This window comes from Ovis aries, chromosome X (assembly GCF_016772045.2).
Source record: "Ovis aries strain OAR_USU_Benz2616 breed Rambouillet chromosome X, ARS-UI_Ramb_v3.0, whole genome shotgun sequence".
NCBI lineage: Eukaryota > Metazoa > Chordata > Mammalia > Artiodactyla > Bovidae > Ovis > Ovis aries.
This window is the reverse complement of record NC_056080.1, coordinates 99,741,868-99,765,366: the sequence shown is the minus strand read 5'-3', so window position 1 is coordinate 99,765,366 and position 23,499 is coordinate 99,741,868. Positions and strand designations below refer to the sequence as shown.

Here is a 23,499-nt window from a genome sequence, read left to right as displayed (position 1 = left end):
CCATCTTGTGGCTGAGGAAACTCAGATTTGAAGATTGGATTTAGTGAGAGTGAGCCAAAGGTCCTTCTATTAACAAAACTGAGGGGGGTCTGGCTGCTTGCTGCTCAAAAACCAATAAAAAGGACAGGTGGGTAGAAAGGGAAGTTTGCTTTATTTTGGATGCTGTCAATGGGAGGTGGGAGGTGGGGAGATAGGCGAGTGGGGGAGGTGGGAGTAGGGGGAGCGTGGATATCTGTCCAAAGGCTGAGTTCCCCCCACTGACAACCACTGGGCAAGAGCTTTTATAGATGGAGGGAAGGAGCTACATGCAGAAACAGCACAGTCAGCTCTGATCATCTTGAAATTGGCCATGCAGTGGTCTGACCAGCATCATCTTGATTGTTTTAACTATAATTAATCTTTAGTTGGTGATGGACAGGGAGGCCTGGCGTGCTGTGATTCGTGGGGTCGCAAAGAGTCGGACACGACTGAGCAACTGAACTGAACTGAATCTTTAGTTCCACGCTTCCCAGGTGACTCTAGTGGTAAAGAACCCACCTGACAATGCAGGAGACATAAAAGACACTGGTTCGATCCCTGGGTGGGAAGATCCCCTGGAGAAGGGAATGGGTACTCACTCCAGTATTGCCTGGAGAATCCCCTTGGACAGAGGAGCCTGGCCAGCTACAGTCCATAGTATCACAAAGAGTTGAACATGACCGAAGTGACTTAGCACACAATCTTCAATTCCAGGGTCGATTTATTCCCATTTCCTCAAGGCCATTTCTCAGACCTGTGGCAGCTTATGTTATGAACATAAGGAGGAGGGTGTAGCAAACCACTCCAGTACTGCCTGGAGAATCCCATGGACAGAGGAGCCTGGCAGACTACAGTCCATAGTGTTGCAAAGAGTCGGACATGACTGAAGGGACTTTGCACGCACATGCTATGGCTACAGTATGGTCATCATGTAGTTAACTTCTTCCACCTCCTGGGGGTTCCAGTAGCTACAAGACAGTTCACAGGATATGGCTCAGAATATTATCTATAGCCCTTGAGAAGGAACTAAAGATCCTTGACTTGGCTTACTGACAAACTGCTATTGTTCTGTCCTGTTTGACTGTTTTTCTTTGCTTCTATATTTTCTCACCTCTCTGATTAAACTTATTCTTTGGCTAAAGTTGTTCCACAGACAAAAGGCAGGTGGAATACATGGGGAGAAGGACCATAGGGTACTGCTCTATTTCATTTCCGACTCAGATAATGGAGACTCATGGATGGACATGGTTTGTGATCTCAGCAATGTCTGCAAAACAAGAATGGACAACAGTGTATCAGAGGTAAAGATGCAGAGTAATACTGATGTATATTATTACTTTGATTGTTGGTCTGTGCCTTCAGGACTCCAACCACATGCCTACCACACCATTGCAGGGGAAGACTTGCAGAGCACGGTCCCCACTGCCCACTAGGTGCATGGCTCCCATCTTTCCCCTTTTCTATGGTTAACACTGGTTTTAAATAACATTTAGGCAGGTCTCTGGTGGCCCAGGGGTTAAGACTTTGCCTTCCAAAGCAGGAGATGTGGATTCGATCTCCAGTCAGAGAGCTAAGATTTCACATGCCTTGCAGCCAAAAACCCAAAACATAAAACAGAAGCAATATTGTAACAAATTCAAAAGTCTTTAAAAATGAAAAAAAGACTAAATATGGTCCACATCAAAAAATTCTTTTTTTGTTAATTGATTAGTTTAATTGGATTTTAAATTTAATTAATTTTAATTTTAATTGTTTTACAGTATTGTGGTGGTTTTTGCATACATCGATATGAATCAGTCACATGTACAGATGCGTACCCCCATCCTGAACCCCTTTCCCTCCTCCCTTCCCACCCCATCCCTCTGGGTTGTCCCACAGCACTGGCTTGGAGTGCCCTGCTTCATGCACTGAACTTGCACTGGTCATCCATTTTACATATGGTAATATACATTCTTCAATGCTATGCTCTCAAATCATCCCACCCTTGCCTTCTCTCATAGTCCAAAAGTCTGTTCTTTACATCTATGTCCCCCTTGAAGCTGCCCTGCATATAGGATCATTGTTACCATCTTTCTAAATTCCAACTATGCGTCAATATACTGTATTGGTGTTTCTCTTTCTGACTTACTTCACTCTATAATAGGCTCCAGTTCCATCCGCTTCATTAGAACTGACTCAAATGCATTCTTTTTTATAGCTGAGTAATATTCCATTGTGTATATGGACCAAAACTTTCTTATCTATTCGTCTGCCAATAGACATCTAAATTGCTTCCATGTCTGAGCTATTGTAAACAGTGCTGCAGTGAACATTGGGGAACATGTGTCTCTTTCTATTCTGGTTTCCTTGGTGTGTATGCCCAGCAGTGGGAGTGCTGGGTCATATGGCAGTCCTATTTCCAGTTTTTAAAGGAATCTCCACACTGTTCTCCATAGTGGCTGTACCAGTTTGCATTCCCACCAACAGTGTAAGAGAGTTACACTTTCTCCACACCCTCTCCAGCATTTATTGTTTGTAAATTTTTTGATGGCAGCCATTCTGACCAGTGTGAGATGGTACCTCAGTGTGGTTTTGATTTGCATTTCTCTGATGATGAGTGATGTTGAGCATATTTTCATGTGTTTATTAGCCATTTGCATGTCTTCTCTGGAGAAATGTCTGTTTAGTTCTTTGGCCCACTTTTTGATTTGGACATTCGTTTTTCTGGTATTGAGCTGCATGAGCTGCTTATATATTTTGGAGATTAATTCTTTGTCAGTTGCTTCATTTGCTATTATTTTCTCCCATTCTGAAGGTTGCCTTTTCATCTTTCTTATAGTTTCCTTCATTGTACAAAAGCTTTTAAGTTTAATTAGATCCCATTGGTTTATTTTTGTTTTTATTTCCGTTACTCTGGGAGGTGGACCATAGAGGATTATTCTGTGATTTATGTCAGAAAGTGTCCCGCCTGTGTTTTCCTCTAAGAGTTTTATAGTTTCTGGTCTTACATTTAGATATTTAATCCATCTTGAGTTTATTTATTTATATATATTTTAAAAGTTAGTGCTTTTTTATTGTGGTAAAAGGCACACAATATATGAAACCATCCTCTTGACAAAACTTTTTTCTTTGTTTTTTAATTTATTTATTTTTAAAATTTCTTTATTTTTTAATTGAAGGATAATGCTTTACATAATTTTGTTTTCTGTCATACCTCAACATGAATCAGCCATAGGTATACATATACCCCCTCCATTTTGAACCTCCCTCCCATCTTCCTCCCCATCCCACCCCTCTAGGTTGATACAGAGTCCCTGTTTCAGTTTCCTGAGCTATACAGAAAATTCCCATTGGCTATCTATTTTACATATGGTAATATAAGTTTCCATGTTACTCTCTCCATACATGTCACCTTCTCCTCTCCTCTCCCCATGTTCATAAGTCTATTACACATGTATCCCATTGTTAATTGCAGCACTATTTGCAATAGCCAGAACATGGAAGCAACCTAGATGTCCATCGACAGATGAGTAGATGAAAAAGTTGTGGTACATATACACAATGGAATATTACTCAGCCATAAAAAGGAATGCATTTGAGTCAGTTCTGATAAGGTGGATGAACCTAGAACCTATTATACAGGGTGAAGTGATTCAGAAAGAGAAAGATAAATATTGTATTCTAACATACATATATGGAATCTAGAAAAATGGTTCTGAAGAATTTATTTACAGGGCGGCAATGGGAAAACAGACATAGAGAATAGACTTATGGACATAGGGAGAGGGGAGGAGAGGGTGAGATGAATGGAAAGAGTAACATGGAAACTTACATTACCATATGTAAAATAGATAGTCAACGGGAGTTTGCTGTATGGCTCAGGAAACTCAAACAAGGGCTCTGTATTAACCTAGAGGGGTGGAATGGGGAGGGAGATGGGAGGGAGGTTCAAAAGGGATGAGATATATGTATACCTATGGCTGATTCATGTTGAGGTTTGACAGAAAACAACAAAAATTTTTTTTAAAAAAAGAATGCATTTTAGTCAGTTCTAATGAGGTGGATGAACCTAGAGCCTATTATACAGAGTGAAGTAAGTCAGTAAGAGAAAGAAAAATATCATATACTAATGCATATATGCAGAATATAGAAAAATGATACTTAAGAATTTATTTGCAGGGCAGCAATGGAGAAACAGACATTTTGAGTTTATTTTTGTGTATGGTGTTAGAAAGTGTTTTAGTTTCATTCTTTTACACTTGGTTGACCAGTTCTCCTAGCACCACTTATTAAAGAGATTGTCTTTTCTCCACTGTATATTTTTGCCTCCTTTGTCAAAGATAAGGTGTCCATAGATACATGGATTTATCTCTGTGCTTTCTATTTTGTTTCATTTGATCTATATTTCTGTCTTTGTGCCAGTACCATACTGTCTTGATGACTGTAGCTTTGTAGTATAGTCTGAAGTGAGGAAGGTTGATTCCTCCAGTTCCGTTCTTCTTTCTCAAGATTGCTTTGGCTATTCGAGGTTTTATCTGTTACCATACAAACTGTGAAATTATTTGTTCCAGTTCTGTGAAAAATACCATTGGTAGCTTGATAGGGATTGTGTTGAATCTATTGCTTTGGTGGGGGGTGGGGCTCATTTTCACTATATTGATTATTCCAATCCACAAACATAGTATGTTTGTCCATCTATTTGCATCATCTTTGATTTTTTTCATCAGTGTTTTGTAATTTTCTATATATAGGTCTTTTGTTTCTTTACATAAATTTATTCCTATTTTATTCTTTTTGTTGCAATGGTGAATGGGATTATTTCCTTAATTTCTCTTTCTGTTTTTTCCTTTGCTAGTGTATGGGAATGCAAGGAATTTCTGTGTATTAATTTTATATCCTGCAACTTTACTATATTCATTGATTAGCTCTAGTAATTTTCTGGTGGAGTCTTCAGAGTTTTCAGTGTAGAGGATCATGCCATCTGTAAGCAGTGAGAGTTTTACTTCTTCTTTTCCAATCTGGATTCCTTTTATTTCTTTTTCTTCTCTGATTGCTGTGGCTAGGACTTCTAAAACTATGTTGAATAGTAGTGGTGAGAGTGGGCACCCTTGTCTTATTCCTGATTTTAGAAAAAATGCTTTCAATCTTTCACCGTTGAGGATAATGTTTACTGTGGGTTTGTTATATATGGCTTTTTATTATGTTGAGTTATGTTCCTTCTATGCCTGCTTTCTGGAGAGGTTTTTTTTTATCATAAATGGGTATTAAATTTTGTCAAAGGGTGTCTTGGCATCTATTGAGATAATCATATGGTTTTCTTTTTCAATTTGTTAATATGGTGTATCACATTGATTGATTTGTGAATATTGAAGAACACTTGCATTCCTGGGATAAAACCCACTTGATCTTTTTAATATGTTGTTGGATTCTGTTTGCTAGAATTTTGTTGAGAATTTTTGCATCTAGGTTCATCAGTGATATTGGCCTGTGGTTTTCTTTTCTGTGGCATCTTTGTCTGGTTTTGGTATTAGGGTGATGGTGGCCTCATAGAATGAGTTTGGAAGTTTACCTTCCTCTGCAATTTTCTGGAAGAGTTTGAGTGTTAGCTCTTCTCTAAATTTTTGATAGAATTCACCTGTGAAGCCGTCTGTTCCTGGGCTTTTGTTTGTTGGAAGATTTTTTATTACAGTTCCAATTTCTGTGCTTGTGATGGGTCTGTTAAGATTTTCTATTTCTTCCTGGTTCAGTTTTGAAAGGTTATACTTTCCTAAGAATTCCATTTTTCCCAAGTTGTCCATTTTATTGGCATATAATTGTTAATAGTAGTCTCATGATCTTTTGTATTTCTCTGTTGTCTGTTGTGATTTCTCCATTTTCATTTCTAATTTTATTGATTTGATTCTTCTCCCTTTTTTTCTTGATGAGTCTGACTGTTTGTCTATTTTATTTATCTTCTTAAAGAACCAGCTTTTAGTTTTGTTGATTTTTGCTATAGTCACCTTCATTTCTTTTTCATTTATTTCTGCTCTTATTTATGATTTCTTTCCTTCTGCTAGCTTTGGGGTCTTTCTTTTCTTCTTTTTCTAGTTGCTTTAGGTGTAAAGTTAGGTTATTTATTTCATGTTTCTCTTGATTCTTGAGGTCAGCTTGTATTGCTATGAATCTCCCTCTTAGCACTGCTTTTACTGAATCCCATAGATTTTGGGTTGTCGTGTTTTCATTTTCATTTGTTTCTGTGTATATTTTGATTTCCTTTTTGATTTCTTCTATGATCTGTTGGTTATTCAGAAGTGTGTTGTTTAGCCTCCATGTGTTTGTATTTTTAATAGTTTTTTCCCCCCTGTAGTTGATATCTAATCTTACTGCACTGTGATCAGAAAAGATGCTTGAAATGATTTCAATTTTTTAAAATTTACCAAAGCTAGATTTGTGGCCCAATATGTAATCTACCCTGGAGAATGTTCCATGTGCACTTGAGAAAAAGATGAAATCCATTGTTTTGGGGTTAAGTGCCCTGTGGATATCAATTAGGTCTAACTGGTCCATTGTATCATTTAAAGCTAGTGTTTCCTGGCTAATTTTCTGTTTGGTCGATCTATCCATAGGTGTGAATGGGGTATTAAAGTCTCTCACTGTTATTGTGTTACTGTTAATTTCCCCTTTCATACTTATTAGCATTTGTCTTACATATTGAGGTACTCCTATGTTGGCTGAATATGTATTTATAATTGTTATATCTACTTCTTGGATTGATCCCTTGATCATTATGTTATGTCCTTCTTTGTCTCTTATCATGGTCTTTATTTCAAAGTCTGTGTTATCTGATATAAATATTGCTACTCCTGCTTTCTTTTGGTCTCTATTTGCATGAAATATCTTTTTCCAGCTCCTCACTTTCGGCCTGTATGTGTCCCTAGGTTTGAGGTGGGTCTCTTCTGGACAGCATATATAGGGGTCTTGTTTTTGTATCCTTTCGGCCAGTCTTTGTCTTTTGGTTGCATTTAACCATTTACATTTAAGGTAATTATTGAAAAATATGATCCAATTACCATTTACTTTGTTGTTTTGGGTTCAAATTTATAAACCTTTTCTGTGTTTCCTGTCTAGAGAAGATCCTTTAGCATTTGTTGACAAGCTGGTTTGTTGGTACTAAATTCTCAGCTTTTGATCGTCTGTAAAGCTTTTGATGAAAAAGCAATAATACACAGAAGAACTGTACAAAGATGATCTTCAAGACCCAGATAATCATGATGGTGTGATCACTCACCTAGAGCCAGACATCCTGGAATATGAAGTCAAGTGGGCCTTAGAAAGCATCAATATGAACAAAGCTAGTGGAGGTGATGGAATTTCAGTTGAGCTATTTCAAATCCTGAAAGATGATGCTGTGAAAGTGCTGCACTCAATATGCCAGCAAATTTGGAAAACTCAACAGTGGCCACAGGACTGGAAAAGGTCAGTTTTCATTCCAATCCCAAAGAAAGGCAATGCAAAAGAATGCTCAAACTACCACACAACTGCATTCATCTCACATGCTAGTAAAATAATGCTCAAAATTCTCCAAGCCAGGCTTCAGCAATACATGAACCGTGAACTTCCAGATGTTCAAGCTGGTTTTAGAAAAGGCAGAGGAACCAGAGATCAAATTGCCAACATCTGCTGGATCATGGAAGAAGCAAGAGAGTTCCAGAAAAACATCTATTTCTGCTTTATTCACTATGCCAAGGCCTTTGACTGTGTGGGTCACAATAAACTGTGGAAAAATTCTGAACGAGATGGGAATACCAGACCACCTGACCTGCCTCTTGAGAAACCTGTATGCAGGTCAGGAAGCAACAGTTAGAACTAGACATGGAACAACAGACTGGTTCCAAGTAGGAAAAGGAGTATGTCAGGGCTATATACATTGTCACCATGCATATTTAACTTCTATGCAGAGTACATCATGAGACATGTTGGGCTGGATGAAGCACAAGCTGGAAACAAGATTGCTGGGAGAAATATCAATAACCTCAGATATGCAGATGACACCACCCTTATGGCAGAAAGTGAAGAGGAACTAAAAAGCCTCTTGATGAAAGTGAAAGAGGAGAGTGAAAAAGTTGGCTTAAAGCTCAACATTCAGAAAATGAAGATCATGGCATCTGGTCCCATCACTTCATGGCAAATAGATGGAGAAATGTGGAAACAGTGTCAGACTTTATTTTTTGGGGCTCCAAAATCACTTCAGATGATGACTGCAGCAATGAAATAAAAAGACACTTACTGCTTGGAAGAAAAGTTATGACCAACCAAGATAGCATATTAAAAAGCAGAGACATTACTTTGCCAACAAATGTCCATCTAGTCAAGGCTATGGGTTTTCCAGTAGTCATGTATGGATGTGAGATTTGGACTATAAAGAAAGCTGAGCGCTGAAAAAATTGATGCTATTGAACCATGCTGTTGGAGAAGACTCTTGAGAGTCCCTTGGACTGCAAGGAGATCCAACCAGTCCATCCTAAAGGAAATCAGTCCTGAATGTTCATTGGAAGGACAGATGTTGAAGCTGAGACCCCAATCCTTTGGCCACCTGATGTGAAGAGCTGACTCACTTGAAAAGACCCTGATGCTGGGAAAGATTGAAGGTGAGAGAAGAAGGGGATGACAGAGGATTACATGGTTGGATGGCATCACCGACTCAATGGACATGAGTTTGAGTAAACTCCAGGAGTTGGTGATGGACAGGGAGGCCTGAGGTGCTGCAGTCCATGGGGTCACAAAGAGTCAGACATAACTGAGCGACTGAGCTGAACTGAAAGCTTTTGATTTATCCTTCATATCTGAACGAGATCCTTGCTGGGTAGGGTAATCTTAGTTGTAGGTTTTTCTCCTTCATCACTTTATGTCCTGCTGTTCCCTTCTGGCTTGAAGAGTTTCTATTGAAAGATCAGCTATTATACTTATGGGGATTCCCTCATGTGTTATTTTTTGCTTTTGCCTTTGCTGCTTTTAATATTTGCTCTTTGTGTTTGATCTTTGTTAGTTTGATTAATATGTGATGTCTTGTGGTGTTTTGCCTTGGGTTTCTCCTGTTTGGGACTCTCTGGGTTTCTTGGATTTGGGTAGCTATTTCCTTTGCCATTTTAGGACAGTTTCCAACTATTATCTCCTCAAGTATTTTCTCATGCCCTTTCTTTTTTTCTTCTTCTTCTGGGACACCTATGATTCAAAAATTGGGGTATTTAACATTGTCCCAGAGGCCTCTGAGGTTGTCTTCATTTTTTTTCATTCCTTTTTCTTTTTCCCTCTCTTTTTCATTTATTTCCATCATTCTACTTCCACCTCACTTATCCTCTCTTCTGCCTCAGTTATTCTACTGTTGGTTCCCTACAGAGTGTTATTAATCTCAGTTATTGCATTGTTCATTATTTAATGGCTCTTCTTTATTTTTTCTAGGTCCTTGTTAAACACTTATTGCATTGTCTCAATCCTTGTCTCTAGTCTAGTTATCTGTAACTCTATTTTGTTTTCAAGATTTTGAGCCATCTTTACTATCATTATTCTGAATTCTTTTTCAGGTAGATTCCATATCTCCTCCTCATTTGTTTGGTTTGGTGGGGTTTTATCATGTTCCTTCACTTGCTGAATATTTCTCAGCCTTTTCATTTTGTTTAGATTGCTGTATTTGGGGTGCCCTTTTTGCAGGCTGGAAGTCCATGGTTCCTCTTAATTGTGGAGTCTGCTCCCTGTGGGTAGGGTTGGACCAGTGGCTTTTCAAGGTTTCCTGGTTGGGGGAACTTCTGTCTGTGTTCTGGTGGGTGGAGTTGGATCTCTTCTCTCTGGAATGCAATGAAGTGTCCAGTAGTGAGTTTGGGGGTGTCCATGGGTTTGGTATGTTTTGGGCAGGCTGCCTTTAAACGTCCAGGCATGTGTTCCTGTTTTGCTGGAGAATTAACCTGGTATGTCTTGCACTGGAACTTGTTGGCTCTTGAGTGGAGCTTGGTTTCAGTGTAGGTATGGAGACTTTTTGGTGAGCTCTTGTTTATTAATGTTCCCTGGAGTCAGGAGATCTCTGATGTTCTGAAGTTCTGGATTTGGGCCTCCTGCCTCTGGGCTTTGGTCCTCCTTTTACAGTAGCCTCCAGACTTCTCTATCCATACAGCACAGAAGAGAAAACCCCTAGGTTAATGGTGAACCAACTCTCCACAGCCAGGAATACCCAGAGAGATTCACAGAGTTATATAGAGAAGAGAAGAGAAGGGGAAGGAGGGAGATGAAAGTGATCATGAGGAGAAAAGGGAGAATCAAAAGTGGAGAGAGCAAGCAAGCCAGTAATCATATCCCTAAGTGAAAATGGATACCAAAGATTAGATTCTTAAAGGTACAAAATTGATAACAAATATCAAAAAGCAAAGGTTAAAAACCTAGAATAGAAGTTAGACTCTCAAAAATACAATATAAAAAATACAAAACAAAATCAATCACAAAAAAATGAAAAATATATATGGAATTGATTTTTAAAAAGTTTTTTTAAAAAAGGAAAGGTAATAGTAGGCTATAAAAATGAAAGTTAAAGGAGTAATAAAGAACAAAAATTTTTAAAAATAAAAAAATGATAATAGTAAAAATATATCTAGGCATTTCTCTGGACCTTTTATGGGCAGTGTGGGGTCAGTTCAGTGTCAGATAACCCCTTATTCTGGCTTGTATATCTGGCATATATATCTTATATATATTCTGGCTTACCTCTGGCTTGAGACCTTGTTTTCAAGGTCTCTAGGTGCCTCTCAAGTGCACAGTCTCAACATTAACTGCAGGGTTTTAATCTGTTGCACCTGTCACTTCCAGAGTAGTTCCCCCTTCTTTGTTTATTTTGACTTCCTGTTTTCAGTTCTCTTCCATGTCTAATTTTTGCCCTGATACAAGGGGGCAAATGTAGCCACTTATTTAGGCTCACTTGTTTAGTTGTGTTGTGGGGAGGGAGGGACACTGCAAACAAATGCCACTGGTGTGTGTGGGGAGTGCTTGCAGTGGGTGGACCACACTGGGTTTGCCACAGCCCAAGGTGGCGTGTACTTCCCAGGTCCACCCTGCTCAGGCTCCAGGGTGCTCTGCAAGGGCACTGTCCCAAGTGGGCCCTGCATTTTGTGCACTTCCCAGGTCTAAGCTGCTCAGGTTCTCGGGTGCTCTGCAAGGGCATAGACCCAGATGGGCTGTGAGTTTTGTGCCTTTCCCAGGTCCGAGCAGCTCAGGTAACTGGGTGCTTGGTGAGTGCACTGTCCCAGGTGGGCCATGCATCTTGTGCACCTCCCCGGTCCTGGCCACTTGGTTTCCGAGGTGCACTGTGACAGCCTCAGGTGTGCTATGTATCTCCTCTGGGGAGCTGATCTCAGGTTGTGACGCTCCTGGCAGATGTGAACTGTCCAGAATCCCAGGAAGACATGATTAGCAACTGGGAGCCTGATCACAGTTTGGTGGAAGATGCAGTCTCTGGGGCCAAGATTGCAGCAGCCCGTTGCCTTCCAGCTCTGGCTGTCACACAGCTGCCTCTCTGGCACTGGGGAGGGAAGGCCCTAAATGGCAGCTGGCTTGCTCTCATTTGGTATTCGCTGAATCCTTTGTTCTGTGAGCACACCAGGGGTCATCGTGTGGTGTTAGAGCCTTTCACAGGAAAGGTTTATTTCTTTTTTTCATCTCTCTAGCAATCCCATGGTTTAGGTTGCTATCTCACATTGGCTTCCTCATATTGTCCTCAGGGCGTTCATGCCTGGTCCTTGCCCTCCCAGCCCAGCCCCCACTTGCTGGTGGCGGAAGCGAGTGTCTGTGCCATTTCTCCATCTCTGCTTGTAGTTGTGGTTAGGCGCATATTCTGTAGGGTATCCCCCCCCCCATCCCTTCCTGTTATATTGCCCTCTGAGATCCCAAAACTCCCCACAGACATGCCTATGAAAAGGTTTTCTACAATGTGGAAACTTCTCCTTCACGACTCCCTTTCCAGGACGGGTCTCTGTCCCTAAATCTTTTGTCTGTTTTCATCTTTTATATTTTGTCCTACCTCCTTTTGAATAGATTGGGCTGCTTTTCTGGGTGCCTGGTGTCCTCTGCCAGTGTTCAGAAATTATTTTGTGGAAGTTGCTCAACATTCAAATGATCTTTTGATGAATTTGTGGGTGAGAAAGTGGTCTCCCTATCCTTTTCTTCCACCATCTTGGGACCACCTCCCTTCTCTTTATCTTGCCCATATCAAAACTGTCTGTGCTGGATGACTGTTCCTGTACCTGAAGGTCAAGGACACACAACACCCACAAGGCTTTATGATGTCCTTCAAGAATTCCACATGCAGATGGCGCTGCCCCACAGGTTTTCCAGTTATATAAGTATCTACAGTCTCACATTGACATACACTCCCCCTACTTTCTTCCTGTACCCCAAGACCTCTCTTCTCTTTTTTATCTTGCTCTTCTGAGAACTGGGTGTGCAGGAGGAACTGTCCCTGTGACTGAAGGCCTTGGCAACACAATACCCACAGGCTTTTCTGATTTAGTTCAACAAATCCACGAGCAGATGGTGCTGCTCTACTACATTTTCTGAATTCTATGTGGCTCTACAGCCTCACATTGACATTTACTCTCCCACTCCCTTCCTGTGCCCCGAGACCTGTCTTTTCTTTCTTCTCTTGCCCTTATCAAAAGTGACTGTGCAGGAGTGACTCTCCCTGTCCCTGAAAGCCTTGTCGACACAACACCTCCATGGCTTTCAGATGTAATTCAAGGAATACACCATCAGAAGGCACTGATTCACTAGCTCTTCGAGTTCTACTTGGCTCCACAGTCTCACAATGATATCTACTCCCACTCCCTGTGCCTCAAGACCTCTCTTCTCTTTCTTCTTTTGTCCGTATCAAAATTGTGCAAGGGTGACTGTCTCTGTGTCTGAAGACCTTAGCAACACAACACTCCAAGGGACTTCTGATGTAATTCAAGGAATCTACCAGCAGATGGCTCTTCTCCACTAGCATAGAAATCGGAAGCACATAATCAGTTAATAGGTTCCTTTTAATTTTTTATTTATGTATTTATTTGGCTGTGATGGGTCATCCTTGCTTCAGCGGGCTTTTATCTAGTTGCAGCGATCCAGGGCTTCTCTTGGTTCAATTTCATGAGCTTCTCATTACTGTGACTTGTTTCCTAGCACAGGCCCTAGGGTGTGATGTCTTCAATAGTTGCGGTGCCCTTGGCATGTGGGGTCTTCCTGGACCAGAAACTGAACCTCTGTCCCCTGAACTGGCAGGTGGAATCTTAACCACTGGACCCCAAGGGAAGACCTGGAAGGTGAAGGAATCTTAACTACTGGACCACCGTGGAAGTTCCTCCAGGTCATAGATTTAGATGCAAAGACATATGATGGGAGCTTGGTCCATCTCTGCAACTGACCAGAATCATGAAGAAATACCTGAGCTGAAAATCAAGCAATCTGGCTGCTAACCTTGAATCTCCCACCCCCTAGTTCTGCGGCTTTTGTACATCATTGTAAGTCTTTTTAAACTCATTTAAAATACAGTTCACTTATGTTAACCTCTTGGCCCTCAAGCTACCAGGGAGTAGTGCTTCTCAAACTTTAATGTGCTCTGGAATCACCAGGCATATTATGAAAGTGCAAGTTCTGGTTCAATAGGCCTCTGATGGAGGCCTCAGAATCAGAAATTCCCAGGTGATGCTAATGCTGCTGGTCCCTGGACCACACTTTGAGTAGCAAGCAAGCATACACTACAGAAGTGGCTTAAGGGCTTTCACTGCTGGTGTGGATGGAAGGTCAGAGGCAGAACTTTAGTCATCACGCTCTTGCAAGCTTCAGCCAGTGCCTTGCCTTTTGAAGTCCTGAGACAGGAGCTCGTCTGATCAGCTCTGAATCAAGCTGATCACTAACAAAGATTGATCCTGGAGGATAGACTGCTTCCATGTGGTCAATGTTCCCCTTGGTCAGCGTTTATTGATTGATGTAAAATGAGTGGCCAACACATCCCCAGGGCCTTCTGATGTAGTTCATGAGATCCACCAGCAGATGGCGTTGCTACACTAGGTTATTGAGTTATACTAGGCTCTACGGCCTCACATTGACATCCGCTCCTCCCACTCCTATGCTGTGCCCCAAGACCTCACTTCTCTTTCTCCTCTTGCCCCCTTATCAAAACTGGCTCTTCTCAGGTGACTGTCCCTGTTGTTGAGGCCTTGGGAACACATCTCCCCTAGACCTTTCTGATGCAGTTCAAGGAATCCACCAGAAGAAGAAGCTGCTCAAATGTATTTTCGAGTTATACAAGATTCTATAGCTTCACGTTGACATCCACCACCACCCCCATTCCCTTCCTGTGTCCCAAGAGCTATCTTCTCTTTCTTCTCTTGACCTTATCAAAACTGGCTGTGCAGCAGTGACTGTGTCTGTGGTGAAGCCTTTAGCAACACAACACCCCAAGGGCTTTCTGATATAGTTCAAGGAATCAACCAGCAGACGGCGATGCTCTACTAACATAGATATCGGAAGCACATAATCAGTTCATAGGTTCTTTATAATTTTTTATTTATATATTTACTTTGGCTGTGCTGGGTCTTTGGAGAAGGCAATGGCACCCCACTCCAGTATTCTTGCCTGGAGAATAACATGGACGGAGGAGCCTGGTAGGCTGCAGTCCATGGGGTCTCTAAGAGTCAGACACTACTGAGTGACTTCACTTTCACTTTTCAGTTTCATGCATTGGAGAAGGAAATGGCAACCCACTCCAGTGTTCTTGCCTGGAGAATCCCAGGGACGGGGGAGCCTGGTGGGCCGCCGTCTATGGGGTCGCACAGAGTCGGACACGACTGAAGCAACAGCAGCAGCAGCGGCAGCTGGGTCTTTGCTGCTGTGGTGGGCCTTTCTCTAGTTGCGGTGAGCCAGAGATACTCTTTTTTGCAGTATTCAGACTTCTCATTGCCCTGAATTCTCTTGTTTCAGAGCACAGGACCTAGGGCACCAGGGTTTCCATAGTTGTGGAGCCCAGCTTCGTTGCTCCGTGGAAAGTGGAATCTTCCCAGACCAGGGATCGAAGCCACGTGTCATGCAGGCTGATTCTCAACTAATGAACCACGTGGGGAGCCCCCAAGTGTGAAATCTTAACTGCTGGACCTCCAGGGAAGTCCCATAAGTCATGGATTTAGATGCAAGGACATGTGACAGGGGCTTTGTCCCAGAAACAAGGCATGAACTTGTCCTCTGGGATGAGAGGGGAATCTGCCACAGGGTGCAACTGACCAGAATAGTGCAGAAAAGCCTGAGCCGAAAGTCAGGAAACCTGGCTGCTACCTTGGATCTCCCCATGACTAGTTGTGTAGCTTTGGGTACATCATTATGAATCTTCTTAGTTTGTTTGTAAAACACAGTTCACTTACGTCAACCTCTCCGCCCTCAAGCTTCCAGGGAGTAGTGCTCAGTACTGCAGTACTTTGCAGGTGGCATGTATTTCGGTTTTGTCTCATATGTATGTCATGATATCTAGTTAACTTTTGTATGTTATGTGAGTTTTTTTGTTTTTAAAGATGTGCTTTTCCAATGTTTCCAGTATTTTGCTGAAAATGTTGTTTTTCTCTGTTGTACTGCATTTACATCTCAGTCAAAAGGCAATCGTCTTCCTGACTTACTTCACTCTGTATAATAGGCTCCAGTTTCATCCACCTCGTAAAGTAATTAGCCTCCAATTAAAATAAATTAATTTTAAAAAGGCAATTGTCCTATAGTTTTGAGTATATTGTGAACTCTCTGTTCTGTTCCATTGATCTGTAAATCTGTCTTTATACCAAGATCACACTGGATTATTGTTGATCTATACCAAGTTTTGAAATGAAGTAGTATAAATCCTGCATCTTTGTTCTTTTTCAAAAATGTTGGCTCCCCTTAGCCTTTTATATTTCTATGGAAAGGTGGAATCACTTTGTCAATTTATTTTAAAAGTCCTACTGTTGCTTCACTGGGAATGCATTGAATCTATAGGTCAGTTTTCTAGAGCTCACATCCAGCAATATTGAGTGTTCAAATCTGTGAGCATGATATATCAGTCAATTTATTTATGTTTGTATTATTTAATTCCTTCTGTAATTTTCAGTGTACAGGTCTCCCAGAAATTTTGTCAAATTTATCCCAAAGTACTAATATTTCTGCAAAGAAAACATATAAATGGCTACCAAACAAATGAGCAGATGCTCCACACCATTAAAAGTTGAAAGTGTCAGTTGTTCAGTCATGTCCAACTCTTTGCAATTCCAGGGACTGTAGCCTACCAGGCTCCTCTGTCCATGAAATTCTCCAGGCAAGAATACTGGAGTGGATAGCCATTACTTTCTCCAGGGGATCTTCCCAACCCGGGATGAAACCCTGGTCTCCTGCATTACAGGCAGATTCTTTACTGTCTGAGCCACCGGGAAGTCCAATTTCACATCATTAGCCTTAGGGAAATGCAAATGAAAATTACTGCTTCACACATACTAGGATAACCATAAATTAGAAAAGAAAAATAACAACTGTTGGAGAGAGTGTGGAATCATACATTACTAAGTGGGACTGTAAATGGTGCAGCCTCTATGTAAAACAGTTTGGTGAGTTCTTCAATTAGTTAAACATAGAATTAACATGTGATCCAGCAATTCTACTCCTAGTTGTGGACCCCCAAAATTGAAATCAGGTGTTCAAACAAAACTTGTACTTGAATGTCCATAGTAACCCTATTCACAATGGCAAAAAGGTAGAAACAACACAAATGTCCACAAACATATGAATGGATAAATAAAATGTCATGTATCCATAAAATGGAATATTATTCAGCCATTAAAAGGAACATACAATAATGTGAATGAACTATAGATAATGTGAATGATACATACAATAATGTGAATGAACTACAAAATATTATGCTAAGAAGCCAGGCATAAAAGGTTACATATGATTCCATTTGTATGAAATACCCATAAAAAGCATATACATAGAGACAGAAAGCATATTTGTATTTGCCAAGGAGTAGGGTAGGGAGGTAATGAAGACTGACACTTAATGCACATGGTGTTCTCTTCTGTGGTGATGGAAATATTCTAGAATTAGATAATGGTGATGCTTACATATCGGGGATGTACTTCATGCTACTGAATTCTATCCTTTAAAATGGTTAAAATGGCAACATTTGTTATGTGTATTTTGCCATAATAGAAGACCCATTTCATCATAAATTTAAGGATTTGTTCATCCTTTCTCAATCTGTTCCACTGATCTACATGACTATCTTTGTACAAGATTCATACTGTTTTGATTATTGTGGCTTTATGACTTCTGGAATAGGTATGATAAATCCTTCAACATCTGTTTTCCTTTTTCAAAATGTTTTGGTTATTTAAGGTGATATAAATGTATATTCCGCATATATTTTAAGATCAGCTTGTCAATTTCTACAGGAAATTCAGCTGAGATTTTGATAGATATTGAGCTCAATCTACAGATAAACTTGGGAAAGGTTGCCATATTGAGTCTCCCAATCCATGAACTATCTTTATTAAGTTTAAATTTTCTCAGCTATAATTTTTTAGTAATTTTTAGTTTGCAGGTCTTATTCATATTTTATGGGATTTATCCCTAATGATTTATTCTTTTGAAGGCTATAGTGTATCCAGTTGCTTTCTTAATTTCATTTTTGGAATTTTTGGTGCTAGTATGTACAAGTATAATCAATATTTTCATGTTGATATTGTGTCCTGCTGGCCTTGCTAAATTTGTTTATGGGTCTAGTAGCTTTTTTGTGTCTGTGCTTTACTTGATATTTTCTCCATACAGGATGATCTGTGAATAAATAAAGCTTTATTTCTTCCTTTCCAATTAGGATGGATTTATTTTGTCAGGGTAGGGGGCTTATTCCATTTGCTCAAGCTTCCAGTACAATGATGAATAGAAATGGCAATGATAAACACCATGCATTGTTCCCAATATTAGGAACATTCTTTCACCATTAAATATTATGCACACTGAGGTTTTTTATAGACTATTTGCCAGGAGAATGAGTTCCTAACAATTTCAATGTTCTTAAAAGATTTTAAAATCATGAATGGGTATTGAATTTCACCAAATCCATTTTTTAAATCTTTTGGAATGATTATGTATTACCCCTTTGTTCTATTAATATGAAGTATAACATTCATTGGTTTCCTGCCATGACCTCACCCAATTATAGCCCTCAGGATGCTCCCCTCCCCCAGCTTCTGGCTACCAGAGTGGGATGAGCTCACCAACAGCCCCTCTCCTCCAAGGGGACACCACACCAGAAACAAGAGGCCTCTGTTTTTTTTTTTTTTTATTGAACTCAAATAATTATTTTTATTAACTTAGATAGACACAAGATTTGACAACACTGGAAACAAAAACATTTCTCTAACCAGACTGCGTGGACTGGTGCAGAGTTCATCACACACAGAAAAGGGAAAGCTGTCTTATTCAAGTCGGTGATAGCATAGAACCTCCACTGCCTGAAAACGAGACTGCAAATAAATAAAGTGCATAGAGAGCAGCAGAGGCACAGTGAGGAGATGAGGAAGAGGTGGGAGAGCAGAAGCAGCAAACTACTCAAGATCAAAATGGTAAGAAAAATAGTGGCAGGAGCACGTGCTGAGGATGTGTCCCCGCCCCTCCCACGGCCAATATCTTTGGGGGTGGACAGCCCCAGCCAGAGCCCCATGGGGAGAGGGGATTCTCTGCAGGTGATGAAGGGTCTCTGAGCCCGGGGCCCCTGAATCTCCAACATACTTTCTCCACTTTGGGAAGCGGCCTCCCAGGGCCCAGGCAGCTCCAACAGAGCTGGGAGCCTGGGGAGGACAGGATGCCCGTCCCCCAGAGCACACCCACTAAACAGCTCAGCACCTTCTGCAACGCACAGCCACTCATGTGTGCATAAGCACTCACACACAAGTGCACTCACACATGCATTCACACATGCACACTGACATGTATTCACACCCACAGACACACTCTCACACCCACACATTCACACACAGACATCTGTGCACTCATGCATCTGCATTCATACCCATACACTAGCCCACACTCACATATCCACACACACATCCCCACGCTCACACACTCAAGCCCTCATGCATGTACATGCAAATTCACACACACATCCCACACTCACACATGCACTCAACATGCACACTCACACACACATTCACACACAGGCACACACATATTAAGTAAAGACCCTCCCTAGTGCCCTCCCCAGGTCCTCTCAGGCTGGCCCAGGAAGAGGCTGCGGCTGGGGATCCAGTCACCCAGAGGGTGAGACATGTACTTGAAAAGTGCACACATTTGTGCATTAGCCCCAAGGAGGCCCCTGGTCCTCCGCTCCTCTCCACCCTTGCAGCCCCATGTCACAGTCTCTCAGAACTCCAGGGATGCACTCCAAAGGCTGGCAGTCTCCCGGAAATGGTCCTGGAGGAACACAGTTGGGGTGGAGGAGGGGCCACCAGGACCAGGGGTTTCCAGGCAACTTGGCACAAGGGAGGAAGCCATCAGCGCCCTTCCGTCTGTGGGAATCTGCGGGGGGCATGTGGTAGCCCGGGTGCAGCCTCAGGCCTCGGGGTGAGGCAGGCAGAGATCTTCAGCCGGGACCTGGGTGGCTGAGAAGGGCACATGGTGTGAGGCTCAGCCCCTCTGTCCCAGGGGCAACCAGGCTGCTGTGGCTCTTAGTCCCAGGAACTGAGGACCAGGACCGCGAGCAATCAGTGAGGGGGCAGATGTGGATCTGGGATGGGGGGTGAGGGCCAGGGCCTCTCCCGGCTCCCCTCAGTGCCGCTCCTGGTGCACCAATCAGCAGCACAGCCAGGGCCGCTGCAGGCCCGTCCAGAGCAGACGCTCCTGTGTGATCCTAGCAGGAGGGGCAGCCTGGAGACAGAGACATGGGGTCATGCGTGGGTCTCAGCTCCACCCCACCCACATGTATCCCTTCCCTCCTATTACACTTGGGCCCAGGAGCCAGCCAACACCCCCACCCAAACTGAGAGGCCTGTGCCACTCAACACCAAGGAACCCTTGGTTAAGCCTTGGGTGGGGCTTGGGTTGGGGTGGGGAGGCCTGACTGTGTGTGAGGACCTTGCTCCCCAGGGGGGTCTGGGACTCATCTCTCCTGTGACCATTTCAGCTTAGACTGTCCCCTGGTTCTTCCCTGTGACTTGCCATACACCCCACCTTCCCTGCCATGGGCCTTTCTCTCTCTAGACCTCTTGGGAGCTTGTGCTCCCTTTCCCCATCCCACTGTGCCAGGTCTCCCAGAGACTGGGGGCAGGTGGGGAATGCAGGCCCGGAGGCAGGTTCAGCTCCCCCACTTGTGATCTATGTGACAAGGGCAAATGTCTCCCTTCCCAGAGCCCAGCAGGCGGGGAGAACAGAGCTCCACCAGAGTGTCTCTAGCTCTGTACTTCCTTCCCCATGCCAGAACCGGACCACTAGGTCACTCCACCCCTCGGGCTCTCTGCCTGGAAGGCCCTTCCTCTCTTCGGGGGGTGGGGGGGTCAGGCCCTTCTCTTGGCTGCTCTCCAGGCAACTCTAGGGTCAGGGGTGCCCCAGGCAGGGATTTGACTCTCTTGACAAGACCACAGAAGGGGCGGTTCACCTTCTATAACACCAGTTCCTGCAAGAAAAACATGGGGACTTGAGAGTTGCCTCCTCACCCAGAGACATCCTCGTCTCCCCAACTGTCACCTACCCTACAAATCTCTTCTCCATCTGTTCTCCCACCCCGGCCTGACAGCTGCCCTCCACTCAATGAGACCCCCCACTTTCCCAAATCCTGTGGGACACAGGGGCTGCTGGAGGCTGTCCAGGACTGGAGCAGCACATTCGGTGGCACCAGGAGGGCACTGGTAGGAGGTGGAGGGAGCGTGGCTGCTGGGAGGAACACGTCTTTCCCACTCTTCCCTGTCCCCTGATGCAAAGCTTTGGAGGGTGGAGAGGAGCAACAGAGACAGCAGGAACAGGCAGAGAGCAGTCCCAGAGACCCGCCAGGAGGAAGTCTTGTGAAGGGCTGAGAAAGAGACAGACCTGGGCTTGGGCCAAGAACACAACCATCCATCCAGGCTGTCTCTCGAGGGGTGGAGGACAAGGGGGCCAGCATCCGCTCTCTTCTAGGGCATTCTCCGGGCCTCTCCGGGGCCATTTCCCTCCATTCCCCCCGTGTTCAGGTGACACTACCGGGGCCGTGGGCCAAGGTGATGTGCTGACCTTCGGATATGTCCAGGCAGCTGCCCCTCATCCCCATCTTGAATATATGACAAGGGAGTCCAGAGGGCCTGCGTGCACCCTGCCTTGCCTGCTCTCGGCCCGGCAGCTTTCCAGGCTGGCTTCCTCAGGTCCCTTCCTCGTCTCCCCGAAGCTGCCCGGTGGCCTGGACATCTAGATGCCATGGCAACCGCCTCCCTCCAGCCCACAAGTCCGAACTCTGGCCTCCTACCTTTTCGGTCGGGGTCAGTCATTCATGTTCCTACTGAAGAATTTCTTCCTTCTGCTCCCGCCTTCGACCAAAGTGAGGCAACAGGTCGGCTGCATTCAGATAATTTTCTCGAGTTCCATGGAAAGGGCCCGTTTTGAGAGTTTCAGTGCAGTTCGTCACCGGCCGCGACGTGGCTGGCCAGAGCCAGGGCTCGGTGGCTGCGTCCTCCGCGGAGGTCTAGGGCCCGGAGGCCTGATCCACCCCTTCCTCGTCCCCTGGAGCGTCCCGGCGGCCCCCGGCCCCGTGATCCTTCATGCTGATGCCCCTGCCGTCGCGGCCGGGCGGAGGTGGTAGCGGGCGTTCACTCGATCCTCACCTGCAGGCGCACGTTGAGCATCACCGAGGCCACGATGTAGAAATAGGGGAAGTTCATGCGCAGACGCCAGGCCAGGTCGAAGAAGGTGATCAACGTGCGCGTGAGCCCCTTGCAGAAGGCGCCGTACGACCCGCGGATCGCGGCTGAGCGTGCTAGCCGCACTGCCACGCCCGACAGGGCCGCTGCTGCCGCCGCCGCAGACAGAGCCCCCGACGCTGCCATGGGCCCGGGCCGGCGCGGGACCCGCGGACCGACCGCAGCACGAGCTGGCGGACAGGTGGACGCGAGGCCTGGAGCCGCTGGCCAACAACAGTCGCGTCCCACTCCGCCCTGTCCCGCCGCGCCCCGCCTTCAGTCTCCCCTCCGGGGCTCCGAATGACTCCTCCGCCACAGTCAAGGCCCCACCTGAGCTGCCCAGGGACAGCTCCGCCCCCTCGCCTGCACGCACATTGGCGACCGCCTGCGCAGCTCCGCCCCTAGCCCGGCCCTGCCCCTTGTCGGGTACCACAGAGCTGCTGCCAGCAACTCAGCCCCACCCCCGGTGCCCGCCCCTCCGAGAAGCCCCGCCTCCTCCCGGACTCCCAAGAGAGCCGGAGGGCCTGAATGCTTTCTTTGGAAGGTGCTGCCCTCTTGGGATCCTTTTGCAGAATGCGCTATTCTGCAAGGAAGGCCCACCCGGAGCTCTTTACCCGTTTACACCATCCCCTTTCCCTCACCGTCTCCGCAGAAAATCTGGCCAACTAGCCACTGTACTTTTAATTCATGTTTTTTCTGGTAATTCTGCACTGTGGAGTTTGACCAAAGCTACATGCTCATTTTCCCCGTGTGTATTTCGTGAATGCTCCTTTACGCCATTGTCCGTACCTTTCATCCCATAGTGATTTCTATGCACTCCTCTTTGTCTTTGCCCTGGATGCTGCGCAAGGTCTTCTCAGGTATACATTTGCCCTCATTCATTGCTTTTTACCTGCTGTTGGGTATTAAAGCCTTTTCGTGGTTTCATCTAATCTTTTTCTAAACCAAATCCAATTCAAACTCCATGACATTTTCAGAATTATTGAAATGTGCTTGCTTCATTGTAGTCAGGACTTTTAAAAAGCGGTCTGCAAGAGTTGATTCGTGAAGATTTCATTCCAGTTTTTACAAGGAGGGCTGGCCTAAGTTAATACCTTACTAATTCCTCTCAGAATGCCTGTTCACAGTCTTACTGAATATCTCTGTGACATCCGTATAAATGTTTAAGAAACCCAGCAGATTCATATACACTGATTGGGCAGTTGTCCTACCTACATGATCAGGGGAGAAGAGAGAGTTTGAGAGGCACTAGGTTATTGGATCACAACAATATAACCATGCATGAATATGAATGCATAAAAAAATCAGAGTAGGTAAATGTCACATTATTGAACATCATTTACTCTGGCTAAGGAAGTGGGAAGAAAGACATAATTTTTGTTTCTCGTGTATATGTATGTATATCCATTTGTGTATCTGTAACTATTACTTGTATAATACAACAAAAATATTTGAAAAAGAAGGGGCCATATGAATATAGACTTAAGCTACATAGAAATCTTTTTTTTTTTTTTTCCTAGACTGGATCCTGCCTCATTCATGTGCAGAGCCTGTTCCCTCCAATCATTTCTGAAACCTCTCC

The 23,499-nt window shown here is 43.9% G+C and overlaps 1 protein-coding gene and 1 long non-coding RNA gene across 2 annotated transcripts; one reads left to right on the top strand and one right to left on the bottom strand.

The window, feature by feature from the left end:
- The first annotated feature begins 5,244 nt into the window (after nt 1-5,244).
- Nucleotides 5,245-17,868, top strand: LOC132658847 (uncharacterized). The gene is made up of 2 exons (XR_009598923.1): nt 5,245-13,508; nt 14,971-17,868. It is a non-coding gene; the product is annotated as an uncharacterized LOC132658847 (long non-coding RNA).
- A 455-nt stretch (nt 17,869-18,323) lies between these two features.
- On the bottom strand, nt 18,324-22,254 carry LOC114111382 (small integral membrane protein 10-like protein 2A). Its single transcript, XM_042242123.1, has 2 exons — nt 21,488-22,254; nt 18,324-19,923 (listed from the first exon to the last, which is right to left on the bottom strand). Exon 1 carries the CDS (start codon nt 22,062-22,064, stop codon nt 21,828-21,830), a length of 237 nt encoding a protein of 78 aa, XP_042098057.1. The 5' UTR covers nt 22,065-22,254; the 3' UTR covers nt 18,324-19,923; nt 21,488-21,827.
- Between the last annotated feature and the right edge of the window lie 1,245 nt (nt 22,255-23,499).